The 21,092-nt window shown below is 35.0% G+C and overlaps 1 protein-coding gene across 1 annotated transcript; it reads left to right on the top strand.

The window, feature by feature from the left end:
- The first annotated feature begins 7,934 nt into the window (after positions 1-7,934).
- Positions 7,935-10,575, top strand: LOC124361539. The gene is made up of 2 exons (XM_046815620.1): positions 7,935-8,080; positions 10,009-10,575. The coding sequence occupies exons 1-2, from the start codon at positions 7,938-7,940 to the stop codon at positions 10,178-10,180; spliced, it is 315 nt and encodes a 104-aa protein (XP_046671576.1). The 5' UTR covers positions 7,935-7,937; the 3' UTR covers positions 10,181-10,575.
- The last annotated feature ends 10,517 nt before the right edge of the window (positions 10,576-21,092 follow it).

Here is a 21,092-nt window from a genome sequence, read left to right as displayed (position 1 = left end):
AATGTTCTCTAGTAATTAAGTTATTTATAGGTAAAAATGAGGTTTTATGGTGAGCAGCAGTTTTATAGATCTTCTTGTTTATCTCGTGGATTGTTGAGTTCAGGTAAGGTTGATCATAACGGTGAGGAATGGTAGTCAGCACAACATTTGTTGTATCACTTATATGATATCAGTATGACCATTCGTTCAGATCTTACACATTCAATGTTAAAATCATAACCAGATAAAAAAATAGTGTATAGAGTTGCAATCTACTTACTGCATACGCACTACGCAGACAACTCTTTCTTGGGACCAAAGATAGATAACAATGGTTTGTGATTCGTTATTAATGCAAATTTCTTACAAAATAATGGTTGAATTTCTTAATAGCATAGACAATCGCTAAGGCTTCCCTATCAATGACTTGAGTTTAACTGAGATTATTGACCTCAAAGCAAAAGAGATAGATAGGTCCCTTAGTACCGTCTTATTCCACTTGATTAAGAACACTACCAAGGCCATAGCTTAAACTATCTGTATACAAGTTTAATGGTAAATCTGGATTATAATGTGCTAAAATTGGTGCTGTCACTACTATTTCTTAATAAATTCAAACGCCAGTTTATAACCAGCGTTAGTCATATATACAGTGTCCTTTTTCCATTAGTTTAATAATGGTACAGCTAAGGTAGACACGTTTGATACAAGCTTGGCATAATAATGTACTAAACCCAAAAATCTTTTAGTTCGGTTACATTATTTTGTTCTGGAGCCTTCAGGATCACTTCAATTTTACTATGCGAAGTTTTTAATCCTTCTTTACTAAGTACACAACCTTAGTACTGTGATGAATAAAAAAAACTGATATTTGTTTTTACTGATCGTTAGGCCACTTACAACAAACAGTTAGGCTCAGTCCGTTACATACTTCTATTAGCCTAGTTGTGTTCATTTTGATTTTTTCCCAGTTACTACAATGTCATATGGAAAACATAATACTCCTGGGATGCACATAATTAAGTGTTTCATAATAATTTGGAATATTCCTGGTGCAGAATAAATTCCATATAGTACTGGTTGTACATAAACAACTATTTATGGGTGTTAACAGTACATAGCTTCTTTGGGTTATCATCTAAGATAATTTGAAGATAAGTATCAGATAGTTCGCTTTAGAATAAGTTATGCCTTTTTGTACAGAAATTAATAAATTCTCGATTTTAGAATTAGAATGCGTGTCAACTTCCAAGTAAGGATTTAACGAGACCTTAAAATCTCAACATATTCTTATATGACCATTTCTTTTGAATATTGGAATAATGGACGTTCCCCATTTGTTTGGTATGTTTGAGTAACCTTCGTCTAAGTTTTGCTCCAAAATAATAATTTTAAAAGACGATAGATGTGTAACAATGTTTAAATTGTTCCTATACATTTTAAGTCCATGCCATTTAAAATCTTCTATTTCTTTGACCAGTTCCTCTTTTTGTTTAAATCTTCTAAATAACTGTCAGCCAATGTCTTTTCTATAATTTTTAGTCCGTTTAAATCGAATTCGACGGGAGAGCAGTGGCGTAGCTAAAGAAAACGCCGAGGTGAGCGCGGTCAGAAGAAAAAGGAATGATGAAGGTGGATGAAGCTCCCCTAGGCTGGACGAACACTGGAGAAGTAAACCATCGGAAGCCAATGCCGCGAGTAATTTTGACAGTTTGCTCCTCCAATGTGTGAAGCTTGAGATAAAGAGACATTCTGAATCGAGAGGTAAAAAATAATTAGTTGCCTGTTAATCCTTCAGCGTAATCAAACAAGAAGAATTTAATGTTGCAGAGTGGTTACGGCATACTGTCCAAATGTTGGGTATGTTTCATCCTGGTTATGTTGATCTGTTCTAGTAATGCTATATAGCACCAGCTATTCCTCTACTACTTCCAAGAGTTCACATATACCTATTCTTTAATAACTTCGTCTGGCATTTGAAAGGAACATGTAACACAAAACAACACAAAAATACGATCCACGCGACTAAAAAAGTTAGTTTAATTTGCCGTTGTATTCGCGTAGACGGACCTTTTGCTTCCAACGGTTGTTAAGACGATGTTACAGTTACGCGTCCGACACTGTGGCTCAAGTGGCTCACAAATCGCAATGTCCTGAGACAGACGCTCACGTGGTCTCGACACAGGCGCTCACTCCGTGTACGGCGGTTCATTTCACTAAATGAAGAATTAGGAGTCTGACAAAATTTTAAGAGCAAATTGACTCGGAAAACCTTTTTCCGACAGCTTGCTCCTCTAATGTGCGTCTAGCCCTAGTGTTAAAGGCAGCCTAGCTTTAACATAAGCACGTGCTATCCCTGCCCGCTTTGTCAGAAGAGGCTGGTGCAGAGCTGGCCACCGATTATTTCAATATGGCATGACTGAGATACAGTGTCCACTATCCCTTCATGGTTCTCGGGAGGTAGCCCCTATCCCCAACCGTACCCATAGGCGGATCTAGGGTAACCTAATGGGGGGAAGGTTTCCACTAATGAAAAATCTGGGGATTTTCCATGCCTCCCATTTAAGCTGCAGCCTGAGGGCACGCCCCAATAATATGTTTAAATACTATAATAATAAAAATTGCAAGTTTAGCAGCCTTCTGAGGGTATATTATTCTTATTTATGTTTCCCAAAACGGTTACAACTAAAGTCAAAATTGTTCGTGACCCCCCAATAGCATACAAAGATAAGAAAACAGTTATTTTAAAGGGATTTATAGGGGCTCTGGAAAATTGGTATCAAATTGGTAAATCTTAAGAGTTACAAGTCACATTCTCTATCTTTTACCTAGAATTTATAGTTTATAAAATGGGCTTCCTGAATATACGTCTTTTTCTTGAGAATTGGAATATATTTTTAGTTAAATTACATATATTATACATTTAAATGGTTAGTTTTATTAAAATCATGCTGTCCAAGTTAAAAAGGTGGTATTAAATAAACCAATAGTTATATATATATATATATATATATATATATATATATACACAGGGATACATTGTTTTTAAAGGTACACAGTTAATCATGACACATGAAATAATATGTAATCGTGTTTTTTAATTATAGCTGAGCGGTTGCCGTCCACGCATAGACGCGTCAGACCCGTGGCGCGGCGATAAACTAACACAGACATAGTAAATAAGAATTACTATTTAACTATTTACAAAGCCCGATATTTTGTTACTTTGGTTATCTAATTTTGGGGTTTCATATACAATGTACAGCACAATTACATGTAAGTGATCGGTAAATCAATGAACGAATTCAGTTTACAGGAATATAATCCACGAAAAATCAATCTATTTTCTTTGGAGTTTTTAATGTTATGTTGCTCGTCATAACAAAGGCTCCATACCATATTATCAATTCTTTTTGCTTACAGTTTAAAACAAACTATTATAGTCGTTAACCGTTACCTCTGACAGAGAGGCATGGTATTGATAACATATTTCACATAACAAATGTATAAACTCTCCAATCTCACTGGTCTGATCACCAATGCCTTTTATTTAGTACTTCTTAAGTAGCAAGTATGCTGACCCTGAAAAATAAAGTAAAAAGTTTTATTGAGAAAACCAAATAAAACTTTCGGTAAATATTGCAACTAGAATATTGGAAAAATGGTTTAATTTAAGCAGATGTTGAAAAATATTTCAAGAGGGCCCTCTCTTGAATTCACAATCCAATATCAGTTTATGACAGTCAAAAATTGTTAAATGTAAAATTATAAATAATAGACAAGAACTGGTGCTATATTTTACAAATTATTTAGGCCTACCTCCCAGAATTATTGTTGCCAATCGCAAACCCTTTGAAGGCAACCGGACAATTATCAACAATATTAAAAATGATCAACTTTGTCATTTAACTGCGAGGTGGGTGAAATGAAACTCAACGAGATATTATACTTGATCTCCAAAATATTTCTACGGAATTACTTAATTGACAACAACTCTGGTACATTAAAATTTAAATCCGTTTCTTCCAACAAACAGGACAGTCTTACCACTGTTTGTCTAAGTTTGTAAAATTTCCATTACTAATTAATATATTGTGAATTGTTTAAGTAGGATAGTCTGGAGTCTCGGACCGTGATAGAGTTGTAGAGGAAAGGTTTTGGCTAGATAGTATCTTGACACCCCATCTTTATTAATTTATCATTGTATCAGTTTAGTTTTTAAAAACAGCAATGTGTTTTGTGAGGAACTGAAAGGAGTACAGTGTAACTTTTTTAATTTGTAATCGTCAATTCAAACCTTATTGATGGATTAGTTTTCTTGTCAACAATAATTTACGTAATCCAAACAAAACGAGTTCGCTTGGTATGTCGGGCCAAGACATGTTCGACGCTTGACACGTTGCGGCAGGCACGCTCACTCACGCATGCGCTCCAGCGCAAAATCGTCAGACGGACCGACCAGCAGAGTAGCGAGAGGTCAGTCTGCAAGTGACGATCACAACGTTTACGGTGCAGGTGCGTTGATATCATAACTTCAATTGTTACTGGTAAGTGATAACGGATTGTTCGTGATATACGGACCTAACTTATAAACCTTGAAATAAAAATAGCTTCGTTTTTTATTATTTAGTACCAAATTTGAACGTTATCGGTAGGTCGGATAAGCATTTACAGCTTGCACGATGTTCTCGAGATTATTTGAGTATGAGCTCAACATTTACTTGTTAATAAAGGGTTTTTTATTTATCATTATTCATTTATGTTTGATTCTTGTAATTTATGTAGACAAAAAACTTAATAATTTCTTGTGTAAAATTAAAAAAATAAAAGAATACTTACCTCAGATAAAATTTCATATGAGAATAAGATATTTACTCACTTTCGTATTGAACGTACTGGTTTTGCAAACATTTGATTGTTAAAATATGTAATAAAATAAATTAAACGTATCATTACAAAACTTTCATAATATCAGCAGTCATTTTATTTCTATAAGTATGCTAACTAAAATACGTCTTGATAAATATATTTGTTTATGTCTTCTCTTAGATTTTTGATAGAATTGTCTACTATAGATAGACAATTTGGTAGAAACCTAGCAAGAAGTGTGACAGTAACAGAGAATGAAACTAAAAGATTTTAAAATAGTTTAGTTGGCAAACTAAAGGTGTTGTACTTATATATTTTCCTTACTACCAACACTGCTGGTACTTATTATTAACAAAATTCGCCATTAAACAAGTTTTGTCAACAACAATAGCGATAAGAATAACGTTAAAACTATTACAAATTAGCCGTTCAAAGTGATGATCGGTAGACGTTCGTTGCCGTTACTTGTCGCCATAGGGGATATAACCCAGTATAACCCATAGGGACTGAAATGGGCTTGTAATTCCTTTGTTTGAACATCATTTTCGTTATTAAAACTTCCAAATGTCCTACGAACCTGAAATATGATACACGCGTGCCTCATGACTTACACTGAAAAACATGAGCATCTCATGAATATTAATTACAATAGCGGCTGAAATATGATTACAACCCCTAGAAGAACTATATTTTTATTTTTCATCTTCCTGCTGTCCGAAAAAGTTAAAATTTCACACACACGTTTCTTGTCACATACATAGATTACAAAAAGCATATTAAAGAAGATAAACCCAGAATACGTGTTTACATGGGAGTTGTAACACTATAAAAACTACATTTTGTTTTGTACACTTCCTGGTATCCTATAAAGGTAAAGTTTGACATACTGTACATGTGTATTATATCCTAAGAAGACTACCTGCGCCGAAAAGCCATTATATCGGAAGTAGATTACAAGGACCAAATGTAGACTACTTTTGACTGAAGTAAGATTTTCAGACCGAGTATTTAAACAGTGTGTCTTAAAGTATACAATTTTTATATTAAAACATAAAGTTAAGATGTGTCCTACATTTTCTACATTTTAAGAAGCAAAGTTGCTATTTTTAACTAAAAACAGGTGCGCTTATTTTGGTGTTATAAGCTACTTATCAACAGCATACTAGATAAAGCGTAAAGCAAAAGTTATTGAAAATATATTATTGCTATTACGAATGTATTGTTGAATATTATGTTAGACCAAAAGTAAATTTCACTTATATAACTGTATTGTGAACAAAATCAAAGTTTTTATGTCCTCCTGTAATTCAACGACATTTTTCTATTCAATCGAAAGTAGTAATGTTCTAAGCAGGCGCGTAAAAATCGCATTTTCAGTACTTCCGACATGTCTGACTGTACAAGCTTGTAGAACATCTAAAAACCTGGATAATTACATTTAAACCAATTGAAATATTTTCTGTATACATCCTTTAGATAAGAAATGTAGAACATTTTAAATTTTATTTAACTAAAAATATTATGGTTTTTGGCACTCTTAGACCACTGTGCAGCGTGATTTTTCGTGAAGGACAGCTTATCGGTAAATTATATACCAATTATATTATGTACAGTGATTATGATTATTATTTACAACAATTTCCTCAGTGGTTTGTGAAGGCTCTATCGTCATTTAACTACTATACGTACACTATGAGTACCTAATGTAAAGTATATCATTTTAATTTAATTTAAACTTTGCTGATTATTCTGCTATCTTATTGTTCGACATAATTTATAAATTTCCCCGCGCTGCGGTAAGGGTCGGCTTCCCTCATGTCAGATCTTTGTACCGTCACCGAAGTCAGAGCTTTCCACCAGTAGTGCCTAATTCACTGCAAGAATTTGCAGAGATCCTTCAGCAACCGCAATATTCTGAGTTGGGACGAAGTATTTCTGAAGATGGTGAAGCCTATCCCCTTTTCAGGGGTTTAATTGGACGCGGTGGTAAACAAGGGTGGAGTGCAGCGGCATACTTGTCTGCCAGAATGCAGGATGCGCTCAGCAACTCACGACGCATCCAAATGGATGCAACATTTAAGGTGTTGCCGCTGCAACTAGGGATACTTCTCCAATTGCTAACAGTTCACGTGGAGTACCTGAACTGCGTGAGTAGCTGAAATTTGTTGTTACATACCAAATATAAAAATGTCTTACACAAGGTAAATCTTAATTTAATGACTCGTTTGTAAATGACTCGATGTCGTTTTAAGTTCTTCTCTGTAGCATTCGTGATAATGACGAGAAAAACGCAGCAGGCGTACGAGGGGGTGCTCCGGTACTGTACCTCGCAGTTAGTGCCGCAGTGGCAACCGGAGATTGTCTTGGCCGACTTCTAGACGGCTAGCCGGAGTGCCGCTCGCCTGGTCTGGCCTCGAGCAAGGATAGTGGGATGCTTTTCCCATTACGCCCAGGTTAGATTTATTTTATTACTTCTCCAAATCATCAAACTTTAATATCTAAAATAAAGTACAGCACGATTTACAATGAAACACATGAATGGATGAAATAAAATAATCCACATATACATTATAATGCTGCCATCATTTACGTTTCCAATTGCTGCAGGCAATATTCTGCATGCATTCTACTCTGCAAATGCGGCCCTTAAAAGCTCGTAATCTCGAGGCCGGCAAGGCATTGTGCATGCTCATGGCGCTATGTCTTCTGCCTGCCGAGATGATGCAAACTGGGTTACTTGTCATAAGATATGATTTCACAACACATGGCCTATTACAGATTTTCACACCGCTGTTGATGTAAGTATTTGTGTTCAGTACAAATCGCAAGAGGACCTATCTCTATTACATGAGATCTTGAGATATAACTATGGTACTTAGAAGAAATAAAAATCTATGTACTCACCGTACCTACATAAAATTGCATTTGATAACTTTATATTTATATTCGAAATAAATTTTAAATTCGATAACACAGCTAAGTAAGTGCATTAGAAATCGTCTTTAAATTAGGGATTAAAGTCTATTCAAGAAAGTAGGTGACACCGAGGTAGTAATACGGTATTCGTGTTTCAGTGGTGTTGGTGTAATATGTGGTACATGGAGAACACATGGATGCAACTGATCGGACCTGAAACATTCAGCGTGTTCGGCCAGTGTCACCGCACAAATAATGCTTTTAAAATGTGCTTCTCCAGAGAATGGGCCTCACTCTGGAGTCTGGTAGTTACATGGTAAGAAATGTCGACAATAATTGAATAAGTTTTCTACCACACGGATATCTCGTACGTATACATAATTCAATATAATTTGATGCTTTGAACTATGTTTAGTGACTAATTTATATTACATTAAATAACATGCATATAAAACTAATGTAACATAGTTCATTACATAATGTTTTATGTTATTACACAAAGTTGGAGAAAAAACATGTTGTAAGGATTTAACATAGCCTATTATTTAAAGTTTTGAACTTAACAATAAGAATAGCCACAATTATTAAATAGTATATACTAACGTCAAAAACGTCAAGCTTATGACTCAAACGTCTACATCAATTGAAAATCATATCCACAGTGATTATACAAGTTTATGGTTGGTGTATATTGTTGCAGGTAAATTAAATGCAGTGGAAAGTGCCTAGTGCCTAGATTGTCGGAATACCTAACGGAATTATACATGTACGGCAAATACGCAGGGCATACAAACATCATAATATTACAACATTTTTAGAATCGGAGAGGCGGTGCCATGCCCAGTTCTTTGACATAATGTCACATGCGACTAGAGGGCTACAGCAGAGGTGTGGAGTAGAAGTTCCAGCTGTTGGAAACACACGTCCGGCTGTACCAAATGTGCCTCCACCACTTCTTAACCCCTTCGCCGCTGAAAGATTATATCAAGACGCACCCTAGGTGCTAAAAAAGTTTATGTTTCTAAATCCTACCTTATGTGTTGAAATGTCTGGAAATGGCATTAGAGCCACAAATCCGAACTCCTGATGTGCGTTCTCGCCCATCAGAGTCATCAATCGCCGGCGGACCCCGCAGCACCTGGCGTTGTCACTCATGTACTCCCGCGCACAAGCTGCACTGCCGAACGCGCCCAAGAGCATTTCATCACTACGCACTTTTATTGTACATTGTGTCCTAAATTTAAAAAAATTAAACTAAAATTAAACTATTTACACTATATACAATCCTCCCACTTACGTTCAAATTTAGTAAATTGTATAGGTCTCATTCCTGAAGTTGTTATTGTCCATTGTGGAGCTGTAGTGTATGTGTCGGGGTCCTCATCAGCATCATTTACCGACGATCCATCTTCTGATTCCTCATCCGATACGTCATCCACAGCGCGTTGAACAGGGTCATCTACGTCGACATAGTCTAGATTTTCAGGTTGTAACTCGATGCGGGTAGCTTCTGAGGCGTTTCCAGACGGTCCAGGGATTGAATGATCCATTGTACTCATCGTACAACACTCGTACACACACACAACAAACACTATTGTACACACTAAAATAACAGTGAACACTCTAAACCTTAACAGACAGTAATAAAAACTAGGGGTCGCGGGCGGACCCCGTAGGGTGGCGGCGAGACGCGAACGAACCACGTTCCAAGACCGACACGAACCACTATCCAACTGCTGTAGTAACCAGGTATGTTCAAACTACATTGTATCGTTTTTATTTTTATTCTGATTATTAGTATGATCATTTGTTATAATTTAAACTAATTATCTAAATACGTAAAGTTTTTAGATAATTACAACTATTCAATTGTAAAAACCATTAAATTCTTATTTTTTATTTTAACAAATTAATTATTTGTTGTAAATTGTATCATTTTCACGAACAGACTTATATAAGGGCTTATCTATTAAATAATTAGAATGCATGTATTTGATTATTGCTGACAGTTATAGTTTGCAATGGATTTTAAAGTTTATTAGTATTGAAAATCTTAAAACTTCCCAATTCTTGTTTGTACGACCTGTATTACCCTAAATCATAATGCGGTATATTTAATAATAATATGCTTATACTGTTACATTGACATGAAATGAATGTTATCGTGTGCTATGAATTTATTACATTTATATCATCCATAATTTAATTTCATCGGCTTATATATTTGTTACTCGCTTATTTCAGGTACCAACTGCCCCTGCTCCAGCATCACCAGCCACTCACTACTCCAGCAGTTGCAGCTCCCGAAACACCTGCAGCTGCATCTCTATCAGTAGCAACAATGCCTCCACCGGCCGCTAGAGCAGCCTCTACTCCCGCAATAGCAGCTCGCTCCTCCAGCAGTTGCAGCTCCTGAAACACCTGCACCTCCATCTCTATCAGTAGCAACAATCCCTCCACCGGCCGCTAGAGCAGCCTCTACTTCCGCAATAGCAGCCCGCTCCTCCAACAGTTGCTGCTCCTGAAACACCTGCACCTCCATCTCTATCAGTAGCAACAATGCCTCCACCCGCCGCTAGAGCAGCCTCTACTCCCGCAATAGCAGCCCGCTCCTCCAGCAGCTGCAGCTCCTGCAACACATAACGAAGCAGGAGTGCCTCGTACCTATGCAGTGTGCCTGACTCAAAGGGCTACACATGTGGTCATTCCTTGTAGTCACTTGTGTATGTTATGTATGCCACTTGTGCACTGAGTGCTCAAATACACTGCCTGAGTACCAGGTGAATGTCCAATGCCCGTTATGCAGGCAAGTAAGCCAGGCCGCAATCAAAGTTTATTTATAAAATTTTAAATTTGTAAATACAATAACAAAACGAAATTGAAAACCTGTTTTTGTTTTATGTTCTAAAATTGTATTTGTTTCCTATAAAATACATCCTGTATAATTATATTAACATGGAATGGATATGTGGTTAAGATATCGTATAGAAATTTTTTAGAGGTATTGAGATTACGTCCTAAAGAATTAATAACGGTGTGACCCTCAAAAATCAGGAAGATTAATTTTAACAACAAAAATGCACAAGTTTACTGCTGCAGACTCCTTACGGCGCAGTGGGAGGATTGAGTGTAGTCGATCCTAACTCAGTATATACCAACAGTAAATGTGTTAAAATCATTTTTCCTTGTTTCGTCTTGTACGGTTTATCAAGTTGGATGTGTCTCCTGAAGACTTATGCTTGTTTTCAGTTTTTGCAAGTATTTTTCTAATCACCCTCATCCTCTTTTTAAGATTGACAGCCTATTTTAACACGGTCTCATGCATACCTTTTTAATCTATGAATATATAGCTTTAACCATGTTTTTCTACCATTATTTAAAATTGATTATGTAATCTTTACTAAAAAAGATATTTGCGCCGATACACCAAAATTCAGAGTTGGCAGGTTCAGAAATGATTTTTACAAAGACTTTATGAGACTGGTTTTATTTTCTTAGAACAGCAAAAAAAATAATAAAAGTGTCACAGTTACAGCGAATTAGCTAAGACAGGATAGCTGTTTAAATAAAACAATAAAGTGTAAATTTGTATAAACATTACTTGCCCGCGGCTTAGCACTAAATTCCCTGATGAATTAATAATGGGATGTCATAGGTACTGTGCATCCTTAAAATAAAATATTGTGACTAAATATATTCCAGTCATATGATCCATTTCAGAATGACTTTAAGTCTATGAAGAGCTCTGTTTTCGCAAGCTTGAGAGTCCCATGTCAATTTATAATAAATATTATAATTCAATATTATTGTGGAAAACATTATATTGGCATTTTATTTGACATTTGTATTTAACATCAAAAAACTTCACTTATAAAAATAATTACCACGCGCAATTTTAAAATAGAATTTTTTTATATGACTTAATAAAAGTAGTTATGACTCAATACGATGTGTTACAAGTCAATTGAATGTGAATTTTTATGTATATGTATTGTTTCCACGGAGAAGGTTTATATGCCCATTGATGTAACTGGCGGCGCGGCGCTGCAAAAGACAAAAATTCAAAGCGCCTGAACATTATAAACTGCAATTACGAGACAGTTACGTACGAGACGAACACTATTTGAAGGCGTTAAGTTATGATTTATATTTGCCTTTAAAATAAATTTCTCGTTGAACTTAAACCTTGAGTGTGAGACTACTTTATAATAAAGTACATGTACGTGTACAATACACTTTTGACAGATTTTCTTGATCGTGGCATCTAAGCAAACTCTACATCTGCGTTGGAAATATAATTTACTTGAACCTGAAGTGCTCATACACGAGCAAAGCTTACAAAAAGCGTGCGAAGCCGCGGGAAATAGCTAGTATTCTATAAATACTACAGGTAAGGGGGAATGTTAATATTTCTCTTGGTTTGGCGTCCTACCCTAACTAGTGCAGCAGAGATTGCAGTCGATGCCTGTTTCTAGCTGGACAAAATTACTAAACTCTAAATAGAACAGGCTATACATTTAGACTCATAATTAATAATCGGCTCTAAGGTGAGTTTGGGAACCACTTCCACGCCTAAAAAATAGTCTCTGAAAGGGTAACCTTGTGATATTTTATTTTAAATATTAATAAAAATGCCATTGAAAATTTTCTAACGAGAATTTGAGGTTGGAGGCTTATTTCTTTCTATATAAATAATCAAGGAATATACCAAATAAATACAATAAAATAAAAATAAATAAATACAAAATAAATCCAAATTTTAAACGAATAAATTCAATGATTTGACTCCAAATTAAAGGCCGTGACATAGTCAAATTTTTACATGTGTATAAGTAAAATTATATTTGGTAACACTAACAAAACAGTAGGTACTTTTCATTTGTCAGTTTTAATGGATCTTAATATATATAAATGCGCTGTGATGACCTTTTCAAGATCTTTTACACCCTGTCTCTTCAACTACTCTCTTTACAACACCGTTCTTCATCGAGTAGATAAAATAAAGGACCTTGGCGTCATCACAACACCAACTCTTCACCCTGCTGAGCACATCCAATACATCTGTAATAGAGCAAACTCAACTCTTGGATTTATCTTCCGCTCTACTCGTAATCTTTCAGTAGACGCCCTGCTGATCCTCTACAAAGCACTTGTTCGTCCTCTCCTGGAATACAACTCTTCCATCTGGTCACCTTCCCAAGAAGGACTCAAAACACAACTTGAAAGAGTTCAGCATCGTCTTGTCAGAACAGCTGGGTTCAGAGATGGCCACCACTACATGAATGTTCCAATTGCTGGTTATCAACTACAGCATGGCCTTGCTCCTCTTGAGGCTCGTAGAAAGATACATGATCTTATCTTTCTCCACAAGATCATCATCGGAAGCATTGATTGCCCGCAACTACTCAACAAAATCTACTTCCATGTTCCTGGGCATACGAGACTGCGAGACACCTTTGCAAGACTGTACTATTCAACGACCTACCAACAACAGAGTACGATACCTCGACTTCTACGCAGCGGAAATGAGATGGGACATCTTGTTGACTTCTTCGCCACCAGCCCTGCTAGATTTCGAGAAGAAATCATCAAATTAGTATATGGCACTCTATAATTCTGTTTCAACTACACCTTTTTTCCTGTTTTTACTCGCCTTTTTTTAGTAGTACTTTGTTATATATTATAGTCTTTGCATTTAAATTGTTCGATATTTCTGTTGTATTTTATAGTTTATTGATTATTTCATGTACCTGTTCTTGTTGATCTTGTTTAATCAACCCTGTTTTGCTTGACTCTCTGTGCATCTTAAATCTCCAAACTTTTCTTGTTATATTGTCAAATGGTTACCTGTTGTTGTTATTGAATTATTGTTATCTATTGATTTAGTCGTTATCAAGTTATTGTTATCCAATTGTATCAGTTGTTGTATTCGCTTGTTGCACTCTTATTCTATATTGTTATGTTATTTTACTATGTAATGGTATTGTAAAAGTGGCGATTGCCGTGGAAATAAATAAATGAAATGAAATGATGGTTTTGTTTAATTCTAAGCAACTTGAACGGCACGGCACGTCCGTGGACGCAACGAGCACAGAATACATTGGTCAAATGAGATAACATTTTCCAAACATCTGATCAAACAGCTGGGTTTCAATAGTGGTCCAGGAGCCAGCAAATTATTAATACAGCAAAAACTTACTGAGTGCAAAAATAGGGTTTAACTGTCGGTTTTGCACAGTTTCCTACTACTTAAAAGTAATAAGTACTAAGTCCGCCAGTACACAATTTGCAGATTGACTGATTTTGGACATGAGTTACTGATGTTTAAGGTAAAAGTCTCGTACATTTTGTCTACAGATTGCTGACATCAGTACAATTTATTTTATTTTAAAACAGTTCTTTTAGTATAATAATATAATCTAGCAAACACATGTCGTAAAATATTGTGTTAGTGTTTCTCTCACAACTCTGATTTCAAATATCGCCACTATTTAGTCAAACATCAAAAGAGAAAACACTTTTCAGACACTGAATAATCACACTTAAATAAAAATGTTTTAATGGTATTTTTACTTTAGTTTTTAGTTTTCTCCTATACAAAAATGTTAAAAGTCTGTGACGATATTTGACTTCAGTGAAATCTTACGTTGTAGTACACCAGCTAGCTCACAGGAACTTTTATTTGAACACTGCAATAAAACCTAACTTGCTGAACACAAATGTGAATCTATAATGAATATATGTCGAGAATGGTTTCATCGGTACACTGGAATTTCCGTGAAAGTTAATTTGTACATATACAAGATTAAGTTCTATGATGGCGCATGTCCAACTAAGGCCTTAGGCTGAGCGTCATTGATACCAATCAGCCTTAGTTGTGAAACCTTCTCATAATCAATGCTATCACTTAGTTGACCAGCACAATTTCTCTTTTGTCTGCCGGGAGTATGTAAACATTTCTTTTATGTATGATTGTATGTCTGCCTATTTGTTCGCAGGATTATATGGAGAATGAAATGATCTATATAGGTTTTATATCTGACATGCAACCTTAGCGCAGCATGTTACGCGACACGTATTGTGGCTTGCTCTCACCTTGTCATTAATTTGAATTTTTGTTTTAGCAGATTCACTGGGGCTCGATACTGAAGAGACCTTCACATCCGTCCGAAGATATCCAAACAAATTGCGCAATTGTGCACCTGATGAGACAATGAGAACACCTCTTCATCTGGATAACACTGAATGACTGATCGGTATATCAGATAGAACCCTGTGTAGTCTAGAGTTGCATCCTCGATGGTGCAAAGAGTTAATTTTGAAAGCCTTCGTTGTTGATTTTTTGGGATCTCTTCAAACGGATGAAAGTCTTATTTACTTACAGTCAAAAAGGTGCCTTCAGCCTGTGCTCATGAGTCATTCATTCTATCTATACGTTGTGTCGACTAGTAGATATTCAGTTATATTTTAATTTGTTGTCAAATTTAAAATATCACAAATTAACCTGCTTTGATGGAATTTTTGACTGCTTAGTTGTAAATAAAGAAAATAGTTTTAAATACCTTGGAGTTATTTTAGATGAGAAACTTATGTAAGAAAAAAGTTATGGTTGCCTGTAAAGTCAGTTTTACGGGCGAATATTTTACGTGACAACGTCTTTTTCTCGGTAGAATATTTATTGATATGAATATTATTAAATTGCACAATAGGAACAAGGAATTGAATGAAAATAAGAATTGCACAAATTTTAACTATAGAAATATATTTTGTTTACTAAAACAGTGTACATAATTTGAAATTAATTAAAATTTGTTATTGTAAATGCTAAAGTTGAATAAAACATTTACTAAAATTGGAATTTGAAATTCTTGCTAAACACAGTTAAATTCTAACTCCGCGCGTGGTGATTGGTCGGTTTAGTTCGTTTGTTTGGTCGCACTGTTATGACAGGTTAGAGGTTATAATTTGTTATTTAAAATGTTTGACTAGCAATACGCGCTGTTTCTTCTCAATCGACTGAATTACGATTGATTGCAGAGTGATTTAAACTAATAATTTACTTAACACTATCAACATTTGTCAATAGTATAACATAACCTATAAACTCAGTTTCTCAACTTTTGTGTCAATCTAACAATTAATCAATCAATCATAGTTTACGATAATGAAATATCAGTGTACAATTATTTACCTTTATTGTTGTAGTTGTTGTAAATGACGAATCTAAGCACTCCACATTTTCACGAATAAACATAGTTATCTGCTTTATCCCGTGCGGCGGACCCACAGTTATCTGCTTTATCCCGTGCGGATCCCGTGCGGCGGACCCACTGGACGGGCATCGTAACGTTACCGGGCGTTACACTTTTTCATGAGTGACTCCGAGCCGCAACCTAATTTAAGACGTTGTCACGTCAAAAACATGTGCATTCCATACATTCACAACTAAAACCAGCTTTGAGAAAACGGCGCGGAGGGAAGTGCTGCTCTTATCAAAGGACAATCATAAGCTGGACTGACTTTATTTTTATGTTTTAATTTTTGTTGCCCGTCCACGCTACTTCAAACTTTGGTAGTATAAATTATATTTATGTTATTTGTAATTTGCACTTAAAAGTTTTTAGGAATAAATCATTATTTCTATTGTATATATTGTATATATATTCTATTGTATATATATATATATATATATATATATATATATATATATATATATATTCATTATTCATATTGGTTTTTTAATTTGTCTCTGTAAGTCAATACTTCTACATTCGGCCGAATCGGCTCGCTAACACACATATCTGGAATTTTTGACATGTTTATGGAATAATTCATCAAAAGGTATTATTTGGAACGTGTCTCCGCGTCCGTTTCAAAACATAACGTTAAGTCAAGCGTCAAGTGCAGTCTGTTCAATTGCTCCTATCCGAATCAGAATCTACCAAAAAAATCGTATTAACGAGGTTTTTGAGATTACTTAACGCCTGTTTCAGAACGGAAAGTTTCAAATGTACAGTCAACCTTAAAACAGGCGAGTAGCCACGTAGTGTATGGCGCAGCATCTTGCATGCACTAACTGTCGAGTACAGTACTCCAGGAAGACACTGCACTCTTATTTATTGTGTTTCAGGTAGTTTAAAAAATTAGTAAGTGATATGAACACAACTACTTTAAGTAGCAAAATTATGTTATAGTTGAGACTAAATAGTTTTCTGAATGTAACACTAAAATATAAATTGGAATATATTTATGTATATATATATATATATATTTATGTATATATATATATATATATATATATATATATATATTCATTAAATTTATATAAGTGGCAATAGCCTAATTTAATGTCAACAAACATTGAATCGCAAATGTATTTTGATAACATTGTTTACATGCTAATAGGTGTAAGGAAAATCTACATCGTCAGTTTATGTCTGAACTGTTATATTTGGCAGATATTTAAAGAGAGCATCGTATTTAGAACTACACACTTTATATGGAGACTAGCTGTTACCCACGGCTTCGCACGCGATTTTCTACAGAAAAATTGGGACGTAGGAGAGCATATTTCTTTTAAACGTCGTTATTACCCTTCTGAAATAAATGACAGATACTCCAAGCTCATGATCTATTTAAGATTTAAATTTTAAAACCGTCTCAATATGCACCTGTGAAATAACTGGAATGTTTCTCCAATATTCTATGATTTTTTGTATACAATTGAACTATATTAGACCATCGTGGACAGGAGTCAAAAAGTCGGAATTCATTAGCGCGGAATTCAATGTAATAAATGATGGCGCTCAATGTAATTTTGAAACGAAAATAGGCATATCTTAGGTACATATTATTACAGTCTAATGATTATGAGCTTCAGATGTTAAGCGAAATTGCGTATGGTTTTTATTTTAAGCTTTGCGCGTGTATCACTTCTGGATTAAATTAGTTATATCTCCGATGCCATGATTGAGCTTGCTTTGTTGTCTCGATCAAGAGAATATGTACACACGGAGAACCATACTTCTGTCAAAAAAAAAACAACTAAGGTTGGTTTTATAACATTCTTTATATTTGTAGCCAACGTAAGATAGTAATTTTGATATCTGCATTGCTCTTCTGATCAAGCATGAGCATGGTTTATATTAGATAAATATAGCAGTTAAAGGTGAATTCTTACGTCAAATTTGAATTGTATTATCTGGATAGTAAAGTCTATGTTTAACAGTGATTGCAGAAACAGTTGAAACAAAATTAGCTGTTTCTCTTAAGTTTACTCTATGCTTTCAAACTATAAGTGTAAAGAAATTTAAAATAGTAATTAAATTATATTATAAACATATAAATTTCTTTTGTCGCATTATATATGTTTACAGAGAACAGCTGATTAAATTTGAAAAGGCTCTTTCACTTAATAACATATGTTTGCTGCAATGCATTTCTTACGGATATTTCTGAACTTTTAGAGACTAGTGGGGCGGAATCCTGAATCGGGAACGGGATAAAAAGTATCCTATGTTCTTCTCCCAGTTCTTAGCTACCTCCCTACCAATTTTCAGCCAAATCGGTTCAGCCGTTCTTGACTTATAAATAGTGTAACTAACACGACTTTCTTTTATGTATATATATATATATATATATATATATATATATATATATTTCTTTTACAGAAGTAATATTTTATAAGCAACTCGAGTTTCAAGAACACCATGCCAAGTATTTGGAATTCTTGCTTTTGTAAATCTGTTCATAGCTTTTAACTAAACTATTTTTTTACATTTTTAGTCTATAGCTCAAGACTGTGTGGAAAAAAGATGTTTTATGAGTATGTAACCCATATATTTGTATTTATTAGTAAAATTATTTGTATTACTCCATAAAATGCTCACAAAAATATTGTTTATAAAGGTGTGTGGTGCTAAAGGTGTATAAATGACAGACGAAGCGTGATGTATGCTAAACGGAAATGTAAACCGGCACAACTATCGGTTTGTCCTAACGTTAACCCTCACTGGAAGAGAGAGCAACACATGTATTCAGAAAAATATCAGCGTTTGGCTGGATATTGTATGAGGTAAATTTGTTGGTCCCATTTTTATTAAATGAAACCTTACTTCTACCATGTACCAGGAGATGTTGCCAAAGCAGATTATTCCGGCTGTTCGATTAGCATCAAACCACTTCGAAGCAGTCTGACTTCAGGTAAGATGAAGCACCTCCGCATTACGGTCGAGATTTCCACACGTATAGATTTCCCAATGGCTGATGGGTAGAAGAGAAGATATCGAGTGGCATACATGGTCACCTGATCTATCGCTATTAGGTTACTTTGTGTGAGACCACATTAAAGACAATGTGTATACATGAAAACCACAGTCCATTGAAATGACAACAAAACATTCTTCTAAACGCACTAGCGATGCTTACAAATCCGTACTTGTCCTATGAGATCCTTGGCTTCCCAGCTGTGTCGGTTCTCAATGCCATGGATTTTTAATATTACGGCAAGAATCACGAAATATGGTTAGTGCACCAAGGACCTGGACAGTGAAAATTCTACTCTATGCCAAAAAAACTTGATTGCAAGGCTTCCAGATTTGCCGCAGACGATTCATTGGCGAATGTCAGTAAAAACATCGACATCAGTAAGCTCCAGTCTCCATGATCTTCATCAAGCAGCTACTTTTTACTCTTCGAGACTTCTGAACAAAACTGTTTAGTCATGAATAATGCCAGCCTTACTTTAAATATCACGACGACACGACGGGGAAAAGACTGTAAAAACGAGTAAGGCTAGGAAAGCTGCAGCTAATCAATTATAAAATAGTCATGTCTCGCAATAACATTAGCGATCAAACCGTCACTATTTTGTGCTATCGAGTAAACATTATTAGCATTTACGATATTTAAAACAAAATTTGTGTGGGAGAGTATAGGCATCTTTTCTTAACTAATGGAAAACTGAACGGTCGCCCCTCTCTTATTGGGCCGTCTTCTCCTCTGCAGCTGTTTCTTGCGTCTCTCTGTAACGCAAATATAAACGTATATAGCCCTCTTTGTCAGCATTTCTTTTCAAATAAAATTATTGGAATTTTAAATCGCGGCAACTGTGAGATAAAAAAAAGGCAACTATATACCATTGAATTCGCAATAAAAATACCTACATTTTCATATTTGATTTTTTGAGAAAAAGAATGATGGGAAATTTTCACACCCATTTACCTGTTCACACCTAGTTGCCAGGTATTATTGCCAGAAAATTGGTAGGCAACGGTGTTGTAGTATATTGTATATGTATTGAACTTTCCATTCATACTGAATTTAAAATGAAAAAGAATGATGGTGTTTACGTAAAAAATGTTAATTAAATAATTTTTAATAAAAAATAGCCTTGCCAGAATATGATATGTCAACTGAACGGGTTTGCGATTATTTATTAATTTTAAAGTAAAAAAAAAAATATTTGTTCCGGTAAAAGAATGAGGGGTCCATGTATACAGCGGGATCTTAGACATTAAAAGAAAATGTATACCTACTTTGCAGGCCACCCGGCTCGCTGTTTCTGTCTGAACACTCGGTATTATGTTTCGAATATGGTTTTTCTGTAAACCCGACACAGTTCAGAACAATGCTCTTAGTTCGTAATCTCTGGTCGCTATACCATCATATTTCAGTCTAAAGGACGCGATGTTCCTTCGACGATTTTCTTTCATAAAAATTTGCGTTTAGTGTCGGATGAATTGTTTTGTATTTCAATTTGATATAGACACTGGGTTTCTGGGATCGCTTGTTTCCTCAAATTATGGCCAAGGAGAGAATGGTTTGTTGAATCATGTTAGTGCTCTGTCTTTTCGTTTTTATTTCTTCAGCTACTGTAATTATACCGTCCCACGATGTAAAAAGATACCAATTTCGAGTACACTAAATGTATGCATTCACAATTTTGTTGACTAAGTAAAGGTCCAAAATAAAATAATTTATGTGGATTCTTTGTTCCTGCTATCTATAATAAAAAAAAACTAGATATTACTACTTATTATACGTATATAATGGCGCATGAAGTGCATCCCGTTATTTCCAGACATAGCTGAATCCTGTCGTGTAATTCACGAACAGACAGTAACACATCAGACTACAGTGTATAAATACGCTAAGAATGTAGAATGTGAATATTTTATTATTTTATTTGATTATTTGGCCTCTTGATTGCCTAACTACTTGCCAATACTAACACAGTTTACAGTAAAAGTACATTTTATTTGCCACAGTTTTGTAACGGTTAGATATAGACAAGAACTTGAAATGTAAAAATTATTGTGTACGATCTT

Source organism: Homalodisca vitripennis, chromosome 1, assembly GCF_021130785.1.
Source record: "Homalodisca vitripennis isolate AUS2020 chromosome 1, UT_GWSS_2.1, whole genome shotgun sequence".
Taxonomy (NCBI): domain Eukaryota; kingdom Metazoa; phylum Arthropoda; class Insecta; order Hemiptera; family Cicadellidae; genus Homalodisca; species Homalodisca vitripennis.
This window is presented reverse-complemented; position numbering and strand designations above follow the sequence as displayed.

What these genes read in the sequence shown, in the direction of transcription:
- LOC124361539 (XM_046815620.1), top strand. Translation starts at nt 7,938, where the DNA reads ATGTGGTACATGGAGAACACATGGATGCAACTGATCGGACCTGAAACA. An exon ending in TGGAGTCTGGTAGTTACATG is followed by an intron (nt 8,081 to 10,008) that starts GTAAGAAATGTC and finishes CGCTTATTTCAG; the next exon opens with GTACCAACTGCCCCTGCTCC.